The sequence below is a fragment of the Girardinichthys multiradiatus genome, chromosome X (assembly GCF_021462225.1).
Source record: "Girardinichthys multiradiatus isolate DD_20200921_A chromosome X, DD_fGirMul_XY1, whole genome shotgun sequence".
Lineage (NCBI taxonomy): Eukaryota > Metazoa > Chordata > Actinopteri > Cyprinodontiformes > Goodeidae > Girardinichthys > Girardinichthys multiradiatus.
The window spans coordinates 23,271,452-23,295,401 of NC_061817.1; the positions used below are offsets into that span (position 1 = coordinate 23,271,452).

Sequence of the window (23,950 nt, forward strand, 5' to 3'; positions counted from 1 at the left end):
TGCTGGTGTTGGTCCACTGTGTTTTATCAAGGGCAGGGTCAATGCAGCTAGCTATCAGGAGATTTTGGAGCACTTCATGCTTCCATCTGCTGAAAAGCTTTATGGAGATGAAGATTTCATTTTTCAGCACGACCTGGCACCTGCTCACAGTGCCAAAACCACTGGTAAATGGTTTACTGACCATGGTATCACTGTGCTCAATTGGCCTGCCAACTCTCCTGACCTGAACCCCATAGAGAATCTGTGGGATATTGTGAAGAGAACGTTGAGAGACTCAAGACCCAACACTCTGGATGAGCTAAAGGCCGCTATCGAAGCATCCTGGGCCTCCATAAGACCTCAGCAGTGCCACAGGCTGATTGCCTCCATGCCACGCCGCATTGAAGCAGTCATTTCTGCCAAAGGATTCCCGACCAAGTATTGAGTGCATAACTGTACATGATTATTTGAAGGTTGACGTTTTTTGTATTAAAAACACTTTTCTTTTATTGGTCGGATGAAATATGCTAATTTTGTGAGATAGGAATTTTGGGTTTTCATGAGCTGTATGCCAAAATCATCCGTATTAAGACAATAAAAGACCTGAAATATTTCAGTTAGTGTGCAATGAATCTAAAATATAGGAATGTTAAATTTTCACCATGACATTATGGAAAATAATGAACTTTATCACAATATGCTAATATTTTGAGAAGGACCTGTACAAGGCAATCTTGGAAGAAAACCTGTTGGAGTCTGGCAAAGACTTGAGACTGGGGCGGAGGTTCACCTTCCAGCAGGACAACGACCCAAAACATAAAGCCAGGCCTACAATAGAATGGTTTAAAACAAAACATATTTATGTGTTAGAATGGCCCAGTCAAAGTCCAGACCTAAACCCAATCGAGCATCTGTTGCAAGATCTGAAAACTGATGTTCACAAACACTCTCCATCTAATCTGACTGAGCTTGAGCTGTTTTGCAGGGGATATGAAGAAATTTCAGTCACTAGATGTGCAAAGCTGGTAGAGACGAAGCATAAAAGACTTGCAGCTGTAATTGCAACAAAAGGTGGTTTCACAAAGTATTGACTCAGGGGGGCTGAATACTTTTGCACAATACCCTTTTCAGCTTTTTATTTGTAAAAAATAAAAATCGTATAATTTTCGTTCCATTTTACAATTGTATACCGCTTTGTGTTGGTCTTTCACATAAAATTCCAATAAAATATATTTATGTTTGTGGTTGTAGTGTGACAATATGTGGAAAGTTCAGGGGTGTGAATACTCTGTCAAGCTGCTGTACTTGCTTTCCTTGTCACTTCACTGAATTTCCTGCCACTTCCATCTGGCTCTTGTGAAAGACTGGCCAAAAGAAAGCCACAAATAAAGTTCAGTTCAGAAGTAGGTACCCTGGTCAGATGAGACCAACATTGAACCTTATGCAAAATTCTGTGTGGCAGAAACCTAATGCTGAAAATCACCCTGAACACATTTCCTCAGCATGAACCTGGTCAGAGTTAATAGTAAAAATAGATGGAGATGAAGACAGGGCAATCCTGATAGAAACCTGGATGAGCCTTGGGTGGAAGGTTCACCTTAGAATCAGAAATCAGTGGGTTAGTTGATTTCAAATAATTTGGTTAATTGGTTGTCACATATTAGACTTTAACGCTCTCAATTCCAGACAGGGTTATCGATTGTCAGATGGAACATTTCGCATGCAAGACCAAGAGGTGAGGGAGTAATTTCCTTTATTCTGTCTTCTAAAGAACCTTAAAATGTTACTCATAAAGGGTGTTCACTGTCAAGAAAATCACGTCTTAAAAGCTGCCACTGGGTGTCTCACTTGAAGGAGAGACAGAGTTGACAGTTTGCATCTGACAGCATCAACACACCAGAGCATGCTCAAAGTCTCTTCTTCCCTCCAGCTAAAATGACAGCCTTCTTGGCTGTAGTTTAAACACTTTCCTGCTTCCGTGAGCACAGCGAGCTTGCTTTGGATGACAGTTTGGGGGACTTCAAGCTTCTGCGCAGGAATCGGAGAAGGAACGAATGTTTGTGATGGCTTCGGACCAGGAAAAGATCAGAGAGCGCATTAAAGAGCTTCTGAAAAAACCTGGGAATGGAAACTGTGCCGACTGCGGAGTTGCAGGTAATTGTGGAGCAGATCGGAGTCAGGCTGGTAGACTCATTTTATTTATTGTTAGTATTAGTTATTGCGCAGGGGAGTTTTCCTATGTGTGTTTCACAACCCTAAACTACTAAAAACAATTAGGTCTGCAGAGAAGATCATCCGGGCGGACCTTCCTTCCCCTCCGGAATGGAACGGCTCTAGGGGTCAGGGAAAGGGCAGCTAACATCTCTGCAGACCCCAAACATCTTGAAAACAAATTGTTAAAACCTTTTCCTTCGGGTCGAGCATTTTGTAAAAACCCGCCGCCACAGAGACGGTTTCTTTCCCCATGGCTGTCTTGTTGATAAACACAGTGCCCACATCGATATGGATGCACATTTGCACAATTCAACCATACAAAAATACTTTTTTCCCCTTTTGTATTTCTGACAAAAGTCCTCATTTAGAGCAAGTGGAACCGGAGCCGGATTCCTTGTTTCTGGCAAATAAAGTTGGTTCTAAATTGTGGTGGCTCGTCCCTTTTTGAGATGTACAGTTTAAGAGAAAGCCACATTGTCACAATCGCTCTTGAGCTGTTTTATTAAGAAGCTACAAGGCGGACTTGTTTCTGTCCTCAGTGACAGTGAGGTCAGAACATGATAAAACAAAGAGATAACACAGTGAACATCCTCTTAGCAGCAGCACGCTATTGTTGCACTTTATCTGTATGATTATTTACAACTTTCACAAGAAAAAAAAAAAAAAAGGAAATATAAATAGGTATTAACTAATAAGTAAAAATCACTTTGATCACCAACATGTGCTCTACTTTGACATAGTTCATACTGTATACTATACACTTATAGCAGCAATATCACTGTTTATCATCTTACGTATCTGTAACTACACCCATTCTTTTATCTACTGTACAACTTTAAGTAGTTTTACCACTATTAGAATAAGGATTGCAAAAATGTCTCTAAATGTAACATTAATGGGAGCTGTTTTGGGTATTTTGAGTACAAAAAGGTCATAGTGTGTTTGATATGAAACACCCCGTAAATGCAAAAGTTACTCAACCATTTAACAAGCCACTACAGGTTTCAAACTTATGTTTGAGTAATATTTGTGTTGAAAATGTTGAACAATGTTGAAAAATCGCAGTCAATTACTCATACATTTGGGAAAATAAATGTATCTTAAAAGAAATATAACAACATACCAAACAATATCAAATATGTAATATTTTTTCAAATTCCATTAAATTTTTAAAATAATTTTCACCCTTTTAGTTTCTCTAAATTCCGGATTTCCAAAGTATCAAATTATTCACCAAACAAGTTTCCATAATCATGTGGCTAATCAGTTGTCACTTTTTTGTTATTTAAAAACAAGTGGCACATAACCAATCCAAGATTAGTCTATTCCTGGGATTTGAGCTTTAAATTCACACTATATTTTAAGAATTTAAACAGCATTATGCTTATGTTCTACCTAAGCCACACACCAAAGTTTTTACTGTACGTCGATAAACGTCATTAGAAACTGCTTCTTTGCTAAAGAACTACAAAAGGCTACAAAAAGTGTTGTGTAAACACAAATTTGACCAACGCTTCATAATACTTTCGCCATTTGGTCACTCCTGCATAAACTCAGTTTGTTGAACTCAAGTGAGTTACAATCTCACTTGGTGAAAAATAATAATCACATACAGAAATACCAACATTTATAACAGGGTAGGGGATGATGAAGTGCTATCAGAATATGACACCAAGGACCAGGCTATTTAAGGCTTAGTAGCAGCAAATCAACACAAACAGTGGAAAGAAAGGGGTATAAACTGCCCCAGCATTACAAATACTAAACTTATCAGACACAATACTTTAAGCTACCAATTAGTATATATGTATAACAACCGTCTCAAGGCTATCAGTAATATTTTTGTTCCATTAAGATTCTAAAGAATTCACTGTATTTTACTTTGCCAAATGATCCCCCAGTGGGCCCACCACCTGCAGGGGGAACCGTGAGGGACCGGTGCAAAGAGGATTGGGCGGCAGACAAAGGTGGAGACCTCGGCAGCCCGATCCCTGGATGCTTAGGCTGGGTCTAGGGACGTGGAATGTCACCTCGCTGGGGGGTAAGGAGCCTAAGCTGGTGCGGGAGGTCGAGAGATATTGACTAGAAATAGTCGGGCTCGTCTCCACGCACAGCGTGGGCTCTGGAACCCATCTCCTCGAGAGGGGCTGGACTTTCTTCTACTCTGGAGTGGCCCGCGAGGAGAGGCGGTGGGCTGGGGTGGGTTTGCTTGTTGCCCCCCAGCTCAGCCGTCTCGTGTTGGGGTTTACCCCAGTGGATGAGAGGGTCACATCCCTGCGCCTTCGGGTTGGGGAGAGGTCTCTGACTATCATTTCGGCCTATGGGCCGAGTGGTAGTGCGGAGTACCCGGCCTTCGTGGCGTCCCTGTCGGGGGTGCTGGATAATGCCCCTCCTGGGGACTCCATTATTCTGCTGGGGGACTTCAACGCCCACGTGGGAAACGACAGTGACACCTGGAGAGGCGTGATTGGGAGAAATGGCCTCCCCGATCTGAATCCAAGCGGTGTTTTGCTAATGGACTTATGTGCTAGTCACGGATTGTCCATAATGAACACCATGTTCAAACATAAGGGTGTCCATCAGTGCACTTGGCACCAGGACACCCTAGGCAGGAGGTCAATGATCGACTTTGTTGTCGTATCATCAGACCTTCGGCCGCATGTTTTGGACACTCGGGTGAAGAGAGGGGCTGAGCTGTCCACTGATCACCACCTGGGGGTGAGTTGGATCCGCTGGAGGAGGAGAAAGCCGGACAAACTTGGCAGGTCCAAGTGCATAGTGAGGGTCTGCTGGGAGCGTCTGGCGGACCCCTTGGCCAGGGATGTATTCAACTCTCACCTCTGGGAGAGCTTTGACCAGATTCCGAGGGATGTTGGAGACATAGAGTCCGAATGGACCTTGTTCTCCACATCTATTGTCGATGCTACTGCCCGTAGCTGCGGCCGTAAGGTCTGCGGTGCCTGTCGCGGCAGCAATCCCCACACCCGGTGGTGGACACCGGCAGTAAGGGACGCTGTCAAGCTGAAGAAGGAGTCCTATCGGCTGTGGTTGGCTTGTGGGACTCCTGAGGCGGCTGACGGGTACTGTGGGGCCAAGCGTGCCGCGGCCCGGGCAGTGGCAGAGGCAAAAACTCAGACCTCGGAGGAGTTCGGTGAGGCCATGGAGAAGGACTACCGGTTGGCCCCGAAGCGATTCTGGCAAACCGTCCGGCGCCTCAGGAGGGGAAGCAGTGCTTCGCCAACACTGTTTACAGTGTGGGTGGGGAGCTGCTGACCTCGACTGGGGACATTATCGGCCAGTGGAAGGAGTACTTCGAGGATCTCCTCAATCCTGCCATCACGCATTCCCTGGTGGAAACAGAGGCTGGGGACTCGGGGTTGGACTCTTTCATCACCCCAGTCTTTGGATGTTGTGGGGATGTCATGGTTGTCACGGCTCTTCAACATTGCGTGGCGGACGGGGACAGTGCCTTTGGATTGGCAGACTGGGGTGGTGGTCCCCCTACATAAGAAGGGTGACTGGAGGGTGTGTTCCAACTACAGGGGGATCACACTCCTCAGCCTCCCTGGTAAGGCCTACGCCAGGGTATTGGAGAGGAGAGTCTGGCCGATAGTCGAACCCCGGCTTCAGGAGGAGCAGTATGGTTTTCGTCCCGGCCGTGGGACACTGGACCAGTTCTATACCCTCTACAGGGTACTCGAGGGTTCATGGGAGTTTGCCCAACCGGTCTACATGTGTTTTGTGGACCTGGAGAAAGCATTCAACTGTGTCCCTCGTGATGCCCTGTGGGGGGTGCTCCAGGAGTATGGAATCGGTGGCTCTTTACTAGGGGCCATCCGGTCTCTGTACAAGCGGAGCAGGAGTTTGGTTCGCATTGCCGGCACTAAGTCGGACCTGTTCCCGGTGCATGTTGGACTCCGGCAGGGCTGCCCTTTGTCACCGGTCCTGTTCATAACTTTTATGGACAGGATTTCTAGGCGCAGCCAAGGGCCGGAGGGGGTCTGGTTTGGGGACCAGAGGATTTTGTCTCTTCTTTTTGCAGATGACGTGGTCCTGCTGGCCCCATCTAGCCAAGACCTACAGCATGCACAGGGGCGGTTCGCAGCCGAGTGTGAAGCGGCTGGGATGAAGATAAGCTCCTCCAAGGCCATGGTTCTCGACCGGAAAAGGGTGGCTTGTCCTCTTCGGGTTGGAGGGGAGTTCCTGCCTCAATTGGAGGAGTTTAAGTATCTCGGGGTCTTGTTCACGAGTGAGGGAAGAATGGAGCGGGAGATCGACAGATGGATCGGTGCGGCTGCCACAGTAATGGGGGCGCTGTGCCGGTCCGTTGTGGTGAAGAGAGAGCTGAGCCGAAAAGCAAAGCTCTCAATTTACTGGTCGGTCTACGTTCCTACCCTCACCTATGAACATGAACTTTGGGTAATGACCGAAAGAACGAGATCCCAGATACAAGCGGCTGAAATGAGTTTCCTCCGTAGGGTGGCCGGGCAGTCCCTTAGAGATAGGGTGAGGAGCTCGGCCATCCGGGAGGGGCTCGGAGTAGAGCCGCTGCTCCTCCACATCGAGAGGAGCCAGTTGAGGTGGCTCGGGCATCTATACTGGATGCCTCCTGGATGCCTTCCTCGGGAGGTGTTCCAGGCACGTCCCACCGGGAGGAGGCCCAGGGGACGGCACAGGACACGCTGGAGGGACTATGTCTCTCGGCTGGCCTGGGAATGCCTTGGGCTCTCCACAGAGGAGCTGGAGGAGGTGTCTGGGGAGAGGGACGTCTGGGCGTCTCTGCTGAGTCTGCTGCCCCCGTGACCCGGTCCCGGATAAGCGGAAGACGACGAGTATGAGTACGAGTACTTTGCCAAATGCGTTAGAGACATTTAAGAACAGAAAATAGACATTATTGGGATTAAGGCAATATCAGACCGTTGTCTTATGTAATACAAATGTGTAATGTGTAGAAGACAAATCTATCTTAAACCCAATATGCCAGGGCTGCATCACCAAGAACAAAGGTCTTGTTGGCAAGGACATTTCATAGTTCATAAGAAACAAAGTGTAGAACTGCCAGCAGGTCTTCATAGGCCTCTCCCACTGCAGCAATTGTGGTTCTAGGCCAAATTTACCAGGGGGGGAGGGTAGGGCCAGTGTTTTTTTCATGGGGGCACAGAACAAATAAAACAAAAAAACAGGGCTATATTTCATCGTTTAATATGTTAGGTGAGCTACAGAGCCACTTGCAGCTCTGGAGCTGCAGGTTGCAGACCCCTGATTTAGCAGATGAAAGCTGAGATCCTATCTCAATACAACTGAAGCTAAAAGTGTTACACCTTAATTTTTAATTAATTGTAAAAGTAAAACTGTAAAGGTAAAAAATAAAATTGTTCCACGGGACTAATCAGTTACAGTTTCCACACCAGTCAGTCATTTTCTCCCGCTTATTCCATAGTGGGTCACAGGGAAGCTGGTGCCTATCTCCAGCAGTATATGGGCGAGAGGCAGGGTACACCCAGGACAGGTCACCAGTCTGTTGCAGGGCAACACACAAACAACCATGCACACACTCATTCATACACCTAAGGGCTATTTAGAGAGACCAATTAACCTAACAGGCATGTCTTTGGACTGTGGGCGGGAGCTGGAGTACCTGGTGAGAACCCACGCATGCACGGGGAGAACATGCAAACTCCATGTAGAAAGACCCTCAGCCAGGAATCAAACCCAGGACCTTCTTGTTGCAAGACAACAGTGCTACCAACTGCGCCACCGTGCAGCCCCAGTATATACCATCATAAGAAAGGGGCAGTGGCCCCTGTTATGGCTCCTGTCTAGAACTGCCAATGCATTGCAGCATACCACTCTTTCTTGGACACGATAGAAGAAAAATGTTCTTCCCAAGAATAAGCTGCAAGAATTCCCAAACGAGGGCTGCAAGAACCAAATTATATAATTTAGTTCTTGCAGCCTTCGGGGAGAGGACACATTTCTCTGTTGGTGCAGAGTATGTATTGGGCTTAACCCTGTTGAAAAAACTCTTTACAGACGTGAGATGTAAAGAGTCTATTCTCAAAACTTTAACTACTTAAAAATTGCCCATGCAAATAAAACTGCAAAATTGTCTTGGTTGTAGCAATTTTATGCAGGAATTTAGGCTTATGTCAGTGAAGCTTACAGATGAGTAATAGGTTTTTAAAAAGGTTGTAGTTTCCATCAATCCATCCGCCCGCCCGCCCGCCCGTCCGTCTGTCCGTTCGTCTGCTTCAGCTGATGCCTATCTCCAGCGGTCATTGGGAGGTGGGGTACATTCTGGACAGGTGGGCAATCCATCACAGGGCAACACAGAAACACAAAGGACAAAAAACACATTCACACCTAGGAGTAATTTAGAGTAATCAATTGACCCAGCAATAATGTAGGCTCACCTGAGTGCATACTTCTTTTCTGCAAATGTATGCCTCTGGAAGTGAGGCTAAAATTATTTTCTCTCATGGTCTTTCTCATTCAGTCTTGTGTGTCTGCATGTTTTAACCACACCTGACACTGTTTTTATTTGTACTGGTTTAAGGGTTTTGACTTGAATGTACACCCCAGTTTCAGCTGTTCCAGTTTTCTGCAGGCCTTGAAAGTAGCCCCCACAGCATCTCTATTCAAACTGTTCAGGTAATTATTAGACTATGAAATGCAGCAACAGTTTCCTGTCATGTGCATGTGTAGTCACTTACACCTCTGCTGCAAGACTTTCTCATTCTCTATGTGTGGTGATCACAGGGGAGTTACTTGTTGCTCTCCACGGACCTGCTTCCTGTCTACTTCACATGTGCGGAGTGCAATGAGGTGGTTTGAGGTGATGCAAGGACAGTGAACAAAAGAATGAAGTAAATGGATAGAAAGAGAGTCTTTCTCTTTATCCTAGCTTTTACACATATACTACAATGTTAAACTCTTATTTATGTTTTGGCTGAAGTGTATATCCCTAACTTTTGAATTATAGATCTACTGAGAACATACAGTGCCTTGCAAATATACTTATACCTCTTTGACTTCTTTCTTTTACAACAACAAACTTCAATGTAGTATTTTATTCAAATATAATTTGATAGACAAACACAAAGTAGTGCATTGTGCAATTGAAGGAAAATGATACATGAGTGTCTATGTTTTTACAAATGTAAACCAATAAGTCAATACTTTGTAGAACCACATTTCACTGCAGCTACACCTGCAAGTCTCTTTGGGTGTGTCTCTACCAGCTTTGCACTTGCAGAGATTAAGGTTTCTGCTCATTCTTCTTTGGAAAACAGCAGAAGTTCAGTCAGACTGGATTGAGTGTCTATGAACATACATTTTTAGGATTTGCCACTGATTTCCAGTTACATTTAGGTCTGGACTTTGAGTGGGTCATTCCAACGCATGAGTATATGAGGGTCTAAATCCTTTCATTGCAGCTTTGCTGTATGTTTAAGGTTGTTGTCTTGCTGGAAGGCGAACCTCCGCCCCAGTCTCAAGTCTTTTGCAACATCTAACATCAACTTCCCATCAACCCTTACATGCTTCCCTATGCCTGCTAAAAAAGGTATCCCCACAGCATGATATTGGCACATCTATGTTTCCCAAACAACAAATGGGACTTCCGATGGCTTTTTTTGAATTATGTTTTTTTTTCTTGTCATGCTTCTATAATGGCCAGATTTGTGCATGACTAACGGTTGTCTTGTTGACAAGTTCTCCCACCTGCAGATATCCACCTGTGCAGTGGATATCTGGAGCTTCTCCAAAGTTAACTTGAGCCTTTAGGCTGCTTTTCTGGTTAATTCTCCCTTTTCCTTGTTTCCTTGTCAGCTCAGATGAGTGGTGATATATCGGTAGATTTGCAGTTGAGCCATTTGAACAGTGGCACTTCAGATGCTCAAAGCGTGGCGTTCAAGTTTTTAGTCTAATCTTGCTTGAAATTTCCACTGTGTTTTTCTCTAAAATAGCCATGTCTTGGAGATCTGCAGTTCTGTCATACAATTAGCATGTTTGGAAGATGGCTTGAAGTATACTATGTGAGATGTTCAAAGTGCACCATATAGCTATATCCTAACCCTCCTCTCTCTGAACCTGTCTGCTGTGTTTGTTGGTCGTCATTAAGCTGTTTGTTTTCTAATGTTCTCTAACAAACTTCTGCAGGCTTTACAGAGCAACTACATTTATAATAAGATTAGATTGGATTTAGGTAGACTTAAGCTGCTAATTAGATGATTTCTGAAGTCACCTGGTTGCACTGGATTTTATTTAGAGGTATTGAATTAGTAGAGGCTCAAAACATGTGTGTGCAAAACTTTACAATTTTCGTTTTATTAAAAAAATAAAAACCATGTTTTGTTTTCCTCTATACAATTATACTCTACTTTGGGTTGGTTTTCCACATAAAATCCTGATAAAATACACTGAAGTGTTTCTGCAACATAACAAAATGTAAAAAAATTTAAAAGGAATACTTTTGCATGGCTCTGCATAACAATCTCAATTTAACAGGCAAATATTCAAAGTTTAAATTGAAAATCACTTGTTTTTTTTAATCAAGTTTAATTTTCAGCTTTTAAACTATCACTTTCACACATAATGTAATTTTTTTCTTCTGATCGTGGAAATAAAATAACAGATTAACCAACATTAACAACTGTAATACTGTAGTTTATAATGCAACAATTACGCATAGGGTCATGAAAGATAAAAATCCTGCCATTGCAATGTTTTAGTTATGAGGAATTTCAATATCAACATGAAAGCTGACCTGTAGGGTTCATTAAAAAAATAATCAACAATGATTCTTTGAATCTTTCAGTGAATTGCAGTAATACTTATATAAAATCAAATATTCTGTAAATTGTTTTTTTTTTAGTGGCAGGACTACCTAATAGAAACATACTATATGTTGTCATGACATAGACTATTCTTGTCTTTAATCTTTGTTTTCATCTTTGTGATGTATTTGCACCAATATTACCCAAAATAATTACCGGTACTGAGATTTATTCCAAAAACAAGTTTGGTGTTGTCTAAAGCAGTTCATCTTGATGCAAATGTGGGATAATCACTCAATTCTTTAATTTGATTGGAGGGCTTTGTACAATATTTTTTGCTGTAACGGGATCAAGGTTTTCTCTGAAACATGACCTCACAAAGATGGTGAAATAAACACAATCCTTCATTTTAACATTTGTTTGCAGACATTTTCTTTAAAATGTCTTAAACTTGTAGGGTTACTTTAGTTCTCAGTCTGTGTTCGGTGAAGGAAAACATTGTGGTTTGGTTTAAGAAAACATAATGCTTGGCCAACTTTAAATCAGCTGGAAAACCACAACAGAAACTCTCAGTTCTGCTCTAATCTGACTGAAGAATCAGCAGCGGTTTTACAGAGAAAACTTTCTCTTTCTCTGCTCATTTATTAGGCTTTGCTTATTAATATCATTATCAATACATGGTTTGAAAGTCTTACAGATAATTATCTGTTTATATATAAAATGGCTCGGGTAAAACTATATACTTTTGTTTATTAAGACTTAGGAAATCTATAAATGGTAAAATTAAGCTCATATTTACTTTTTGCAGTAAACTTAGACACAATGTGAAAAACAGTTGAGCAGAGAGACATTAGAGAGTCACAATGAGTTAAAGGAAAACAGATAATGCAGGATTTCCATATGATCATGCAGCCTTCATGTATTATTCCCCTGATAACTTGAACCCGTTTTTCATATATATGTTATTATATTGATTTGCAGACCCAGAGTGGGCATCCTACACCCTGGGGGTGTTCGTGTGTCACAGCTGCTCAGGCCTCCATAGAAACATTGCTCAGATCAGCAAGGTAAAGTCTCTGCTGCTGGATCCCTGGAGCTCTTCTGAGTTAGAGGTGAGTTTTTTTTATTCCTTTTTAATTATAAGAAATAATGAATAGAGCAAGAGACGCAGGGTTTTGTCAGCACCGTGTCCTAAACATGTGATATTTTAATGAAGCAAAAAAGACAGTCAAATATCAATGTAGAGCCAAAGCAAAAAATAAGGTATTTTGCAAGTTTGCCTTATTAAATGAAAAGTATACATTTCCTGGGTTGTTTGCTGATTTCTTGGTAAAAAAACCAACTTTTGAATATATTCTCAGAAACAAAAAAAAGATATGGGTCACTCAAGTTATAAAAAGTACAAGTCTGCTTTAGAGTAACCCTCAATGAATGTTTATTTACTATGAAATTAAAGTGTAACTGAATTTTCTTGTACCTTTTCTATTTTAACAAGATTTTAATTATTCAGTAAAAATATCATCTAAAAAATAAAGTGACCTTGAATCTGCATCAACTATTGCACACAAAGTCAGGAGGCTGAAACCAGCCTCCTGGCCGTACTGCGGACACCCCTGGTTTAAAGGTTAGCTCACACTAACATCTCCATCCAGTGGCTGCATTCCTCCCAAACAGCTGAAAGTCTTGTTTTCTGCCTCCTCACTGCTGGTAGTCAACAGTATCAATTGAGCTTGGTCTGAAAGGCGTGAGCCAGCAGCTGGCAGACACAGCCTGCATCTTTGTCCATGTTATCAAGGGCATTTGTTTATCTAAGATCTTGGAAAAAATTGTGAAATGTTAATGTTAAAAAGAAAATGTTCAGAAATAAATGACTTCTCTGTTTTCTTAAAAAGTTGAAAAAATGCCTTTCAAAGTAGGCACTTAAAATAATGTTTGCAGCAATGGTTCTGCTGTTCCTCTGTCTGTATGGACTCAATATTTTTTCATCACAGGTTTCAAAACAGGCTTTTAAGTGTGCAATACAATCTGCAGGAAGTCAGTAGCATCACCTCATTATGTTTCTGCATGCAACCCATGTGTGTTAGTATGTCCTAAAATGTTGTGTAAGTTGTGTTTAGGTTCTAGCTATAGCTCAAGCTTTAAACATCCCATGGATCACAGTTCAGGCCATCATCCAAAACTTTAAATAGTTTACCACAACTGTAAATCTACCAACACATGGCCATCCTCCTAAAGTAACAGGCTGGGCAAGGAAAGCCCTAATAAGAGAAGCAGCCAAAAGGCCCATTGTCTCTCTGGAGGAGCAGCAGAGATCCACTGTTTAAGTGGGAGTCTGTCAACAGGACAACTGTTAGTCATGTCCTCCACAAACCTGACCTTAATGGAAGAGAGGCAAAAACATTTTTTTTTGAAAGAACAGTTTGCCACAAGCCATCCTGTGGAGACGGCAAACCTGAATGAAGGTCCTATGGTTAGATGACACAGAAATTGAACTTTGGGGCTTTCATGCAAAACTCAATGTGTAGCTGACGAGTAACATTGCACATCACCATGAACACATTATCCCCACTATAAAACACAAAAGTAGCAGCATCATGATGTGGAGATACCTTTTTTCAGCAGGGAAAGGGGAAACTGGTGTCAATTAAATTACTTTCGGGTTTGTGGTTGCAACATGACAAAATGTAAAAAGGTTACAGAAGTATGAATACTTTTGCAAGGCACTGTAATATGCCAGCAACAGATAAGAGGAATGTCTTAAAGCAGGAATATTGCTGTGCTGTTCATAAGGTAAACTTTTCTTTTTTCTTCCTTTTCTTTTTCAAGCTTATTCATGAGGTCATTTATGTTTTTGTAGTTATTTTTTTCTGTTTTCCTAAATGCAAAGTCATGTCATTTGGCTCTAAAATTAAAACTACATATCACTGAAAACAAACCTTTTATTTCACGAGTTTAAACATGGTCTGATACAGTTTAATAATAGGATCTGTGTGTACCAGTTTTCAAATCTGCTTTTTATCGGTTGCAGTATCAGCAGTTTCTGATGATGACTTTCACTTTTTGAATGTTGAATCAGTATAGACTTTTTTAAAACAGGGTCACAGGGTCACATGACGCTACAATGCACCATTAATGACCTTTCAAGTTATATTGCATGTAATTCAGCCAAAAATTAAAATTGATAATAAATAAATAAATAAGACCACTTACTAACAGTTGAAGTAAAACAAAAACATTAATTGGCTTACCACAATAGAGCCTGTCAGTGGAGCAGTTGTTTTACTGGAAGTAGAAACAAATTAAATAATCCTAATAATCCTAAAGTGTTTATGTACTTAGGTTATGAGCATTATATCTAGATCAGTGGTCCTGAAAGTAAGTGCCACTTCAAATAATATGACTGATAAGCTCTCTATGTATCACCATAGTGTCAAGACATTTAAAATTGCACTATAGTTAGATATTTCCATGTGTTGCATTTTCTCACAAAAACCAAAGAAGATAAAAAATTATTCATTTTCACAGCATGTTTGAAGCAAGGTTTTTCAAGCTAGAAAAACAATCAGGAAGGGCTCTTGAACTTAGAATCTCAAGAGGGAAAGACAAGAAAGAACGTACAGCCTCAAGAAAGTACAGTGATAGCTGCAGTAATAAATGATCATCTGAACATCTAGCAGTTTGTATCTCATTGAGTCCTTCACCACACATAAAAATATGTACACCTTTTTGTGATTCCCTTCAACTGTTTGAGAGCAATATATGCAAAGATGTGTGTTTTGCTTGTATAGCTAATAGTAATTAGCTCCCTGAGTGCAATTAGGGATTTTTGCTAGATTCTTGACTTGCAAAAGGATAAGTTGAGTTTGATGTTATTCCTAGATTAAAGGTATGGCATTGTTATGGTATTAAAGGGGAAATAGATCGCAGCAGAAGATTTGCTTGAAATATCCGTTCAGAGTTGTCTGCTTCAGTTTGTACCAGGGTGGGGTTTCTTGAGTTTTCCACAACACATCCTTTTTGAGTTGCAAATCTTTGAAGCATGAGTCAGTGGGCTTGACCTACTGTTCTGTTGGTTGTTTTGGTTTATTAGCTTATATTACTGCTGGTTTCCATTGTATTTTTTTGTAAACAAGTCAGAATGAAATTTCCTATGAGCACCACAAAAAGTACGACCAGTGAAACCTGCACCACATTTTGAAAACAGCGAGTCTAGGCAATCTCAGAGAGAAATCAAATCTTTTAAATTATGGTGGGAGGTGTACGCTCTTGTTATGCATTCAGATCTTACTTTGATAGTTTGACACATACCTATTAAACTACTCTCTGCTGCTAATCAAGTACACCCCTTTATGGTACACTATGTCTGTATTGACAGTGGCCCCTTTCGGTGTCCCAGTACACCATGTTACATGAACTCATTATCAGTTAACATGATCAACTTGCTAAGTTACTGTTGCTCAGCTTTTGCTGTATGGAAACCCTTCTTTTCTCTTCATTACAGTTTATAGATTCTGTGGGGAACAATGATGCCAAGGCTAAATATGAACAGATAGTGCCTGCCTTCTACTATCGTCCCACGTCCAAAGATTGCATGTAAGTAGTCCTCCTTCTCCAACCCTCATTAAATTTTGCCTCAGGCATTTCTTTCATGTTTGTTATTTGAATCAAAACTTTCAAATGTAAGATGAATTACTGTATTTTCACAGCACAGTAACATGAAACTGCTGAAAGTTTCCCTTTTTCCCGTTAATTCCCTATCTGGAATAACCTTTGGTTATAAGGCAGCTACAGAATTAAACAAAAAACACTGAAATCTGACCAGTAAAGCATTTATTTAAGGTTGTATCACAGTGGTTACAGCTTTTTATTACCTTGTAAGTGTTAAGCAAATTCATCTTTGGAGTATAAATCTTTCTAAAAGGCAAACAAGGATGAATAACCTTTATAAAGTAGGCTCAAATGAAGTTTTTTCTAAATCTTAAAGTGCACTTTATATCACTGTGCAGTGAAAAAGGATCTCTTCCTTACAGATTTCTTCTATCTTTACTATCTTGTTACACTTAAATGTTTCAGATCATTAAAAAAATGACATAACACAAAGATAAGCTGAGTAAATACAAAAAGCAGTTTTCAAACGATGGTTTCATTTATTAAACAAGCTATCCACACCTAACTTAAGCCCATGTGAAAAAAGCGTACTAGTTGCGCCACCATTGGTGGCAACAACTGTTGCCACCAATGGTGGCTATTTCTTATTGTGGCTATTTCTTATTGTGAAATCATGAACAATGACCTAAACTAGGACAAGTGAGGTCTGCAGTGCTTTAGATGTTGTTCTGACTTCTTTTTATGAGGAGATATGAGTCAGTAATTTGTTGTTCTTTGGAAGGTTCTCCACAGTTCTGCTTTTTCTCTATTTGTAGATAATAGCTTTAACTGTGGTTCACTGGAGTCCAAAAGCCTTAGAAATGGCTTAGTAACCTTTCCTCCAGACTGACAGATGTCAAACACATTGCTTTTCCCTTTTTTTATTCTATCATTTAGATCGGAGCATGATGTTTTGCATTTTTAGATCTGTTACGACAACTTGTCAGACAGGTCCCTTTTTAAGCTATTACTTGAATTGGTCCAGCATTAATCTAAAGGCCTAATTGTGGTGAGTGAAATTGGACCAAAAAAATTAGGTTAATGACAATCAAGGGGGATTCTTTTTCACATATGGCTGGGTCAGATTATCCCTGACGTTAAAATTAACTGATTTTCACTTCACTGATGTTTTAAAATAGGACAAAAAGGCAAAAAAGACAGAAATCTTGTGGAGGGATAGTACTCTTTCGGTGTACTATATTTTAAGATCCCCTGAATAATAAATCTAGTGTGGAGTAGAAGTTTGCTGTACATTTTGTAGACAGAATTTAACTTCTGTATTGTATAATTTTTAATTTTTGTGTAGACAGTAAGGCATTATTATGACTTTAGAGTTCTGCTGAACAAAAAGGTGCCCCCTGTGGTTTTGGTTTACCAAGATGACATGTACAAACTCAACAGTGACAAGAAAAATAGGTTCAGTGACTAAACAAAATGTCCTTAAAGCTAATGATTGTTTAAACTAAGTGGCCTTAGTGTAGAAAAGGCCTTAGTAAAAGAAAATATAAAAACACATGCAAGGCTTTCATTTAAATTTTTCTAAACTAAATTCGTGCACAAACATCAACCAAGACATATCACCAGTCATTTCCTGTTGCAGCACAGTGGCATATGAGATAAACAACCACTAATGCTCAAACTATGAATAATTTAGAGTCACCAGTTATGTTAACTAACATGTTTGTGGGTTTGGGAAAGAAACAGTCTTTGGTAAAACATGACTAAAAAAGGGAAGACTATGTAAAAATTATGTTTATACACTTTTTTTATTTAAATGAAAGCCCCAGACATGTAGCATCATTGTCTGTTCATCAATAGTTTAAACCATATCAGCTGAAGCATGAGGTGAACACCACATTCTGTGTTCTGCAGGCTCCTACGGGACCAGTGGATCCGAGCCAAGTACGAGAGGAAGGAGTTTATGTGCGTGGAGATGCAGGAGCCCTACTCAGCAGGTAGGAATAAAACGTGTCTGCACACATAAACACATGATACTTGTTGCATATGTGGGGACAGAATTGTTTGTATCTTGCACAGTGAAACCCATTCAGTGCTGACTGAATTCTCATCATCGGATAATGATTAGCAACATTCTTGGTTGGAACAGCTGACAATACGAGGATATAGAAGATAAACTTCTTGTGACACTGCCACATTTACTGAAATACTTTTATTGGGGTTAAATGACAGGGATGTTTAAAAATTATTTACTAACTTTTTCAGGATGTGACTTTTGTTTTGTACTGGATATAAAATAAGCGATAGGTAATTAGGGCCCCTACGGGCCTTATGTCCCTTTTCCATTGGCTTGATTTGGCCGTACTCGACTCCACTCTGCTCGCTTTGTGAGCGTTTCCATTACTATTTTTTCCATACTGGTACCTAGTTTTTCGGTCCCTGCTCTTGAGCAGGTCCGACCAGGGCTGAGTCGGGATTACATGTGATGTGAACAGATTGCTGTTCACTGATTGGCCATGGGACCAGAAGAAATGAGAAGGTTTCTGCTGAGGTAGTGCAGAGAAAAGTTAATAAAACTCGAGAACAACTACAAAATTATCAAGGACCACAATGGCCGGAGCGGGTCAAACCAAAATATAATTTTACTATTTACAAATTATAAACCATGCCTGAAGACTGAAAGAAAAGAAAAAGGACACATCAGATTTCTGAATTACACGCAGGCTGTATTTAATAACATCCTAAATCAGCTGATCACACATAAAATCAGCTGTTCAGACACACAAACATTTCCCTCAAAACACACAAAACAATTCGACCATGAAACAGCGTGTTTGGAAATGTATTGACTGTCCTCCCTCCTGCAGGAGGAGGGAGCAGGCAGAGAGCAGCTGCCTGTAATCAGACAGTCTGCCTCATATCAAACGAGAGGAAATCCCGCTGTATCCGCAGAGCATGAATATCTAATATCCCACCTAAAACTAACTTTACCATGGTCAAAAGTCCAGACCAGACCAGTCCAGACAGCAGCATCTCGTGGAGCCGGGCTTCAGCCGCCATGGCTTCAGCCTTCAGTGGGTCAGTGGAAACACAACTAATACCGTACCGAGTAAAGCGAAAACGAGTGGAGAGCAGCCGTGCCACCTGAACTAAGCTAGTGGAAAAGGGGCATTAGTAACAATTTATTTATATCACCCTTAATCTAGCCTTCTAATCAACATGTATGCATGGTTGCTTGACAGATAGATGCATCAGCTTGAATTATTTTGTAAAGGCAATGAGAACTGGCCATCAGTGTAACTGCTTTGTGGTGTCTTCTCAGCACATTACACATTTTCAAATTATTTTTTCCCTCATACTACCTCATGCCATGAACCCTTTTCATGCCAGAGCTTAATTACATCAAACCCTTAATCCACCCTAGGCTGCTTCTCTGATTTAGTGTTGTTAATGTAAATTAGTCTGCTGATGCAGAGATGCCTGCTTCACCCTGAATGTTTAGGACAGGGATCGTCAACCAGTCGATCACGATCTTTGAGACTTTACCCCTAGATCCCTGAAGTAACAGGAAAATTAAATGGACCATCTGTGTACCGCTTGTGTTCCCTCCCCTCCTGGAGCCATAGCTGTCAATGAAAAGCGCGGTTTTACAAGTGAACCTCTACCCTGTCACTCACGTCAATCGCAAGATGCAGCAAGGTACCAGGTAGCTAAAATGGCAGTAGATTTAAGTACAAATGTACTGTTAAAAATAAACTGATTCTTTAATAAACATTTCTCCACTATGAACACATGTTTGAGCATAACTAAGTGCTCACCTAAATGAAGCAGGTTCATGAGCTTCACTGTTAACTCTTATATCATTACCTAAAAAAAGCATAGAGTTGGAAGGATTTTCTTTTTGTTTAGTGCGTCAACAAATAGATATTGTCTTGGTTCAGGACCAAGTCCAGGGATCTTAAAAGGGCTCAAAAAAGTTGGTGACCACTGGTTTAGGATAATGACACAAAAAACTACTGCCCTACCAGGTCTGTTTTCTGTGGTATGGTAACAGCAGTGGAAATGAAAGGGTATACAGAATTCAATTTAATTCAGTTTATTTATATAGCGCCAATTCACAACACATGTTGTCTCAGGGCACTTCACAAAAGTCAGGTACATACATTCCAATTAATCCTAACCATTGAACAGTGCAGTCAGATTCAGTTATTTATTCAAATTGGATAAAAAGTTTTTCTATCTAAGGAAACCCAGCATATTGCATCGAGTCAGTGACTTCTAGCATTCACACCTCCTGGATGAGCATGTAGAGACAGTGGACATTCACTGGCATTGACTTTGCAGCAATCCCTCATACTGAGCATGCATGTAGCAACAGTGGAGAGGAAAAACTCCCTTTTAACAGGAAGAAACCTCCAGCAGAACCAGGCTCAGTGTGAGCGGCCATCTGCCACGACCGACTGGGGGTCTGAGAGAACAGAGCAGAGACACAAAAAGAACACAGAAGCACTGATCCAGGAGTACTTTCTATGGGAAGGAAAAGTAGATGTTAATGGATGTAGCTCCTTTAGTCGTTTCACCTAGAAAGAATGAACAGATAAACTCTGAGCCAGTTTTCAAGGTTAGAGTCTGAAAGAAAGCACATAGAGTTAGTCACAGTAAAAGCTCAGTCAGTAACCATGTCTAGGAGAGAGAAAGGGTTAAACACTGAAAGACAGGGCCATGTGGATCATCGGTAGAGGGTGAGCATTAAGTTGTTGCCAGCAGAAGCTTGGACAATGCCCCTCTCCAGAAAGGTGTCACAGGTAGACAGAGTAAGGCCAGGTGTAACTTCTAGGAAGAGAAAAGAGAGAGAACATAAAGTTAGAAGCTGAAAAAACACCAAATAATGCAGAATTGGAGAGTAGTGTGAGAATGCAGCGAAGAGGGTGAAAGTGGTCATTATGTCCTCCAGCAGCCTAAGCCTATAGCAGCATAACTACAGAGATAGCTCAGGATAACCTAAGCCACTCTAACCATAAGCTTTATCAAAAAGAAAAGTTTTAAGTGTAGCCTTAAAAGTAGACAGGGTGTCTGCCTCACGGACTAAAACTGGGAGCTGGTTCCACAGGAGAGGAGCCTGATAACTAAAAGATCTGCCTCCCATTTTACTTCTAAAGACTCTAGGAACCAACAGTAAACCTGCAGTCTGAGAACGAAGTGCCCTGTTAGGAACATATGGAACAATCAAATCTCTGATGTATGATGGAGCTAAATCATTAAGGGCTTTATATGTGAGGAGGAAAATTTAAACTCTATTCTGGATTTAACAGGGAGCCAATGAAGGGAAGCTAAAATAGGAGAAATATGATCTCTCTTTTTAATTTTCATCAGAACTCTTGCTGCAGCATTTTGAATCAGCTGAAGGCTTTTAACTGCATTTTGTGGACATCCTTATAGTAAAGAATTACAATAGTCCAGCTTTGAAGTAACAAATGCATGGACTAGTTTTTCACCGTCACTCCTCGACAGGATATTTCTAATTTTGGCAATGTTCTGGAGGTGAAAGAAGGAAATCCTAGAAACCTGTTTAATATGGGATTTAAATGACATCTCCTGGTCAAAAATAACACCAAGGTTTTTAACTTTATTATCGGAGGTCAATTTAATGTTATCCAGGTTAAGTGATTGACTAAGCAGTTTCTTTTTTAAAGACTCTGGTCCAAAGACGATAACTTCTGTCTTGTCTGAATTTAGAAGCAGAACATTTAAAGTCATCCAAATTTTATGTCCTCAAGACATGCTTGTAGTCTATCTAACTGGTTGGGCTCATCAGGATTCATGGATAAAGCTGAGTATTATCAGCATAACAGTGAAAATGTATCCTATGCTGCCTGATAATTTTACCTATTGGAAGCATATATATAGTAAAGAGAATTGGCCCAAGTACTGAAACCTTTGGTACTCCACAATTAACCCTGGAGTTTAAAGATGATTTATCATTTACATGAACAAACTGGAATCTGTCAGAAAAATAAGATTTAAACCAGCCTAGCGATGTTCCCCTGATCCCTACAGCATATTCCAGCCTTTCTAAGAGAATATTGTGATCGACTGTATCAAATGCACCACTGAGATCTAACACAACTAGTACAGACGACAAGTCCATTATCTGAGGCCATAAGAATATCATTAGTGACTTTCAGCAGAGCTGTTTCAGTGCTATGATGAGCTCTGAAGCCTGACTGAAACTCTTCAAACAGGTCATTGCTGTGTAAACACTCACACATTTGATTAGCAACTATTTTCTCAAGAATTTTAGATAAGACTGGAAGATTGGATATAGGTCTGTAATCTTTCAAGTCATCTTGATCAAGCGAAGGTTTCTTAAGTAAAGGTTTAATTACAGCTACCTTAAAAGCTTGTGGTACATATCCATTTACTAAGGATAGATTAATCGTATTTAAAATGGGGCTGGTATTCAGAGGGAACATTTCCTTAAATAATTTGGTTGGGATTGGGTCTAACATACATGTTGAAGGTTTAGATGAAGCTAATATTTCTGATAACTCAGGAAGCTCCATAGGATCAAGACAGTCCAAACACAGATCAGGTTCTACAGTTACTTCCAATGTTGTCTCACTTGCTGAGGATGAAGTAATCATCTTCGGAAGTATGTCAAATATTTTATTTTTAATAAAATCAATTTTATTTAAGAAGAATCCCATAAAGTCATGACTGCTGAGAGCTAAGGGAATGGATGACTCAGCAGAGCTATGACTCGGTGTAAGTTTAGCAACTGTACTAAAGAGAAACCTAGGATTATTCTTGTTCTCTTCTATTGATGTTTGGCTCCCACTTGAGATCCGGGAGATGATGGTTCCCAGGAAGCGGAAAGATTCCACAGTGTCAATTGTGGAGTCACAGAGGGTGATGGGGGCAGGTGGGGCTGGGTTCTGCCTGAAGTCCACAACCATCTCCACTGTCTTTAGAGCGTTGAGCTCAAGGCTGTTCTGGCTGCACCAGTCCAACAGATGGTCCACTTCCCATCTGTACGCGGACTCGTCACCATCAGAGATGAGTCCGATCAGGGTGGTGTCGTCCGCAAACTTCAGAAGCTTGACAGACTGGTGACTGGAGGTGCAGCTGTTGGTGTACAGGGAGAAGAGCAGAGGAGAGAGAACACAGCCTTGGGGGAACCGGTGCTGATGGTCAGGGAGTCAGAGACGTGCTTCCCCAGCCTCACGCGCTGCTTCCTGTCAGACAGGAAGTCAGTGATCCACCTGCAGGTGGAGTCGGGCACACTCAGCTGGGAGAGCTTCTCCTGGAGCAGAGCTGGGACGATGGTGTTGAAGGCAGAGCTGAAATCCACAAACAGCATCCTGGCATAGGTTCCTGTGGAGTCCAGGTGCCGGAGGATGAAGTGAAGGGCTAGGTTGACTGCATCCATCTACAGACCTGTTGGCTCTGTAGGCAAACTGCAGGGGGTCCAGGAGGGGGTCGGTGATGTCTTTTAGATGTGAGAGCACAAGGCGCTCAAGGACTTCATCACCACAGAGGTCAGGGCGACGGGTCCTGACGTCATTAAGCCCTGTGGTCCTTGGCTTCCTTGGGAACAGGGACGATGTGGAGGACTTGAAGCAGGCTGGCACATGACATGTCTCCAGTGAGGTGTTAAAAATGTCTGTGAATACTGGAGGACAGCTGATCAGCGCAGTGCTTCAGGCTGGCTGGTGAGACAGAATCTCGACCAGCAGCTTTCCGGGGGTTCTGTCTCCTGAAGAGTTTGTTGACGTCCCTCTCCTGGATGGAAAGAGCCGTCCTCGGCGTGGGTAGGGGGCTGGTGGGGGGGAACTTCAGGGTGGGGGTTGGAGGTGCCAAGGCCCCTCTTGAGGTTGGAGAGATGGGGGTGGTGGATTGTGGCTGCAGCTGTTGGGGGGCGTCGTGGGAGATGGTTGCAGGACTGTCCCTTTGTCTTTCAAAGCGGCAGTAGAACTCGTTCAGGTCGTTGGCGAGGCGTCGGTCGTTGATGGAGTGGGGGGCTTTCGGCTTGTAATTGGTGATTTGCTTGAGCCCTTTCCAGACAGACGCAGAGTCGTTGGCTGAGAACTGGTTTTGGAGCTTCTCAGAGTACAGTCGTTTGGCCTCTTTCACTGCCTTGCCAAACTTGTACTTCGCCTCTCTGTATATGTCTTTGTCCCCACTCCTGAAGGCCTCTTCCTTATCCAGTCTTAACCTTCTGAGTTTAGCTGTGAACCAGGGTTTGTCGTTGTTGTAACTCACCCTGGTGCATGATGGTACACAGCTGTCCTCACAGAAGCTGATGTAGGAAGTCACAGCCTCTGTGTACTCGTCCAGACTGTTGGTAGTAGTCCTGAACACATCCCAGTCTGTAC

The 23,950-nt window shown here is 41.8% G+C and overlaps 1 protein-coding gene across 1 annotated transcript in view; it reads left to right on the forward strand.

Moving 5' to 3' along the window:
* The first annotated feature begins 1,854 nt into the window (after nucleotides 1-1,854).
* LOC124863451 (arf-GAP with dual PH domain-containing protein 1-like) overlaps nucleotides 1,855-23,950 on the forward strand; it is a 42,353-nt gene continuing 20,257 nt past the window's right edge. The window contains exons 1-4 of the mRNA XM_047357824.1: nucleotides 1,855-2,133; nucleotides 11,952-12,082; nucleotides 15,472-15,563; nucleotides 17,490-17,572. Coding sequence (XP_047213780.1) covers nucleotides 2,034-2,133; nucleotides 11,952-12,082; nucleotides 15,472-15,563; nucleotides 17,490-17,572 — 406 coding nt within the window. The 5' untranslated portion in view covers nucleotides 1,855-2,033. The remainder of the gene's footprint in view (nucleotides 2,134-11,951; nucleotides 12,083-15,471; nucleotides 15,564-17,489; nucleotides 17,573-23,950) is intronic.